The sequence below is a fragment of the Condylura cristata genome, unplaced genomic scaffold (assembly GCF_000260355.1).
Source record: "Condylura cristata isolate star-nosed mole 26May11 unplaced genomic scaffold, ConCri1.0 scaffold00015, whole genome shotgun sequence".
Taxonomy (NCBI): Eukaryota; Metazoa; Chordata; class Mammalia; order Eulipotyphla; family Talpidae; genus Condylura; species Condylura cristata.
The window spans coordinates 2706024-2708080 of record NW_004567116.1 but is presented as its reverse complement, the minus strand read 5'-3'; the positions used below and the strand labels follow the sequence as shown (position 1 = coordinate 2708080).

Below are 2057 nucleotides of genomic sequence, written 5' to 3'. Positions count from 1 at the left end.
GGGAGAGCAGGAGGAGTCGGGGTGCAGGGCTGGCAGTGGGGAAGGGCCACCAGCAGTGCTGAGACCCCAGGGACAGACCTGAGCTGAGCTTTTCCCTCTAGGCCTCGAGATGCAGGAACCGGAGAAGCGTCCTCTCACCCCTTCCCTCAGCCAGTGACACCCCGTGGCCCGGGAGCTGGGGAGTGCCGTCCTCTTGCCGATGGAGCCTCAGTGGGGGGCCCAGGCCGCCCTGGAGCTTGGGGAGCCAGGGCCTTTGGAGCGGGTCCTCGGACAAGGAGGCCTGCGCTGGGCCCCAGAGGTGCAGCTGGGCGGAGCCTGAGGACAGGGGCGACGGCTGGCCCCCAAAAGTGGTTCCTAGCCTGGGCTCTGGCTCTGCTGTGAGGCCCTCGCTGCCGCGGTGGTCTCTGGAGGACCCCCCCACCGAAGGAGGCTGGTGGGAGTGAGCAGGAGACCCCCCGCCCGTCCGGGACCATTCTCTGGGTCTGTGGCCCAGACCCGCCTCCTGGCCTTGGCTGGGACAGATGGCCGTGAGAATAAAGCTGAACGCAGTGACGTGAACCTGTGGCCTGGCTGCCGGCCACTTCCAGGAGCGCCAGGCCCTCGGCACTGCTGGGGGCTGGGCTATGGCCATCAGCTTCCTTACGCACAGGGCAGCAGGGGCTTCTATATGGGAGGGGCCAGCAGGTGTGTCCAGATGGGGGGGCTCTAGGGGAGGGTCTGGGTTACCAGCAGTGGGTGGGGCCTCCGTCTGGGCGTTTTAAAGCCTTTGCTTAAATAGGCGGGCTGAGGCCGCGCCCACCCTCCCTCATGCCCTCACTGTCCCACCTCCTCATCTTCCCCCAACTCTTTTACAGCCTGTTGGGGTGTCACCTTGTGTCTGGGCTGACATGCAGGGTCACCAGAGCTAGGAGGGACACGGGGACTCTGACCAGGGCCTCTAGGGTGACGCCTGTCCGGGAAGGGGGCAATTAGACCTGGGCACAGGACATGAGTCAGGGCACTGGGGCCGCCCAGGAGAGGGTGGGGCTGCCCTGGGCCTAGGTGAGGCAGCTTGAATCTCGGGGTGGGCAGAGCGGGAGGTGGCACAGCAGCCTGACTCATGGGTTTCCGCAGCCCCCCTGGGCATGACCCACCGTTCTGCCCTGCTGCTCTCCTCTCCCGAGAGCTGCAGCCAGAGCTGGTGGGGTGAAGCGGACCCCCTGACTCCAACGAGGAAGCAGCTCAGTGCCCCCTTCCAGAGCTGCCCCTTCTGTTGGTGCCCCCCGTCGGTGTCGGGGAGGAGGACGAAGCTCCGGGGGCAGGACAGATGGGAGTCCACTCTTGTGTGGCTCTGACACCCCTTTTGAGGCCTACTTTGGGCTCTGCGCCAGCTTGGGGACCACGGGACAGAACCAAGTGAGGCATCTGTGGCAATGGGCAGGATGCCATGGCCGTGGGAGGGAGGGTGGTGGCTCAGATGCTTTTCCAGACCCTGTGCCCCAGGGGTGGGCGCTGGCTTGGCTACAGCGCCCCCTGCAGGCGCTCCCTGGGCAGGGCCTCCCAGAGACAAGGCTGGGTCTTCACCATGCCCCAGTCCCCAGGGGCTACCCTTTTCCAGCCGGGGTGCAGACAGACAGCGAGCTGGGCCGGGCGGGGTGACCAGTCTCCCTCTTAGCCTGCCCAGTAGCAGGGCAAGGTGTCTGGGAGGCTGTAGACTGTCAACAGGTCCCCACATTTGCTGGGTCAGGAGTGTCCAAGAAGGAGGTGAGTGGACTGTGAGTTTAACGAAGTCCCTCACTTTTGCTGGCAGCTAAGAGTGGAAAGGAGCTGCTGGGCTGGCACCTGGGGGGAAAGGCTGTAGAGCGTGTGGGCACCCCCCCCCCAGGTTGGGGCACAGGCATCGCAGGCATCCTGGGGCAGGCGGCTGGCCTGGACGCGTGTCCCCTCCAGAGGCTCCCGCTTACCCACAGGCCCCGGGCGTGGCTCCCAGGGTGCTCCCGGGTGTTCAGGAGGGTCGTCCCGGGTCCTCGCGCACGCAGCCTCGATGCCCGACCCAGTGCGCGGAGACGCGGCCGCCC

At 66.5% G+C, this 2057-nt stretch overlaps 1 protein-coding gene across 1 annotated transcript in view; it reads left to right on the top strand.

Moving 5' to 3' along the window:
• The window catches only part of CCDC88B (coiled-coil domain containing 88B), a 12981-nt gene extending 12747 nt beyond the window's left edge, over positions 1-234 (top strand). Inside the window, 1 exon segment of the mRNA XM_004682666.2 lies at positions 102-234. Coding sequence (XP_004682723.1) covers positions 102-157 — 56 coding nt within the window. The 3' untranslated portion in view covers positions 158-234.
• The last annotated feature ends 1823 nt before the right edge of the window (positions 235-2057 follow it).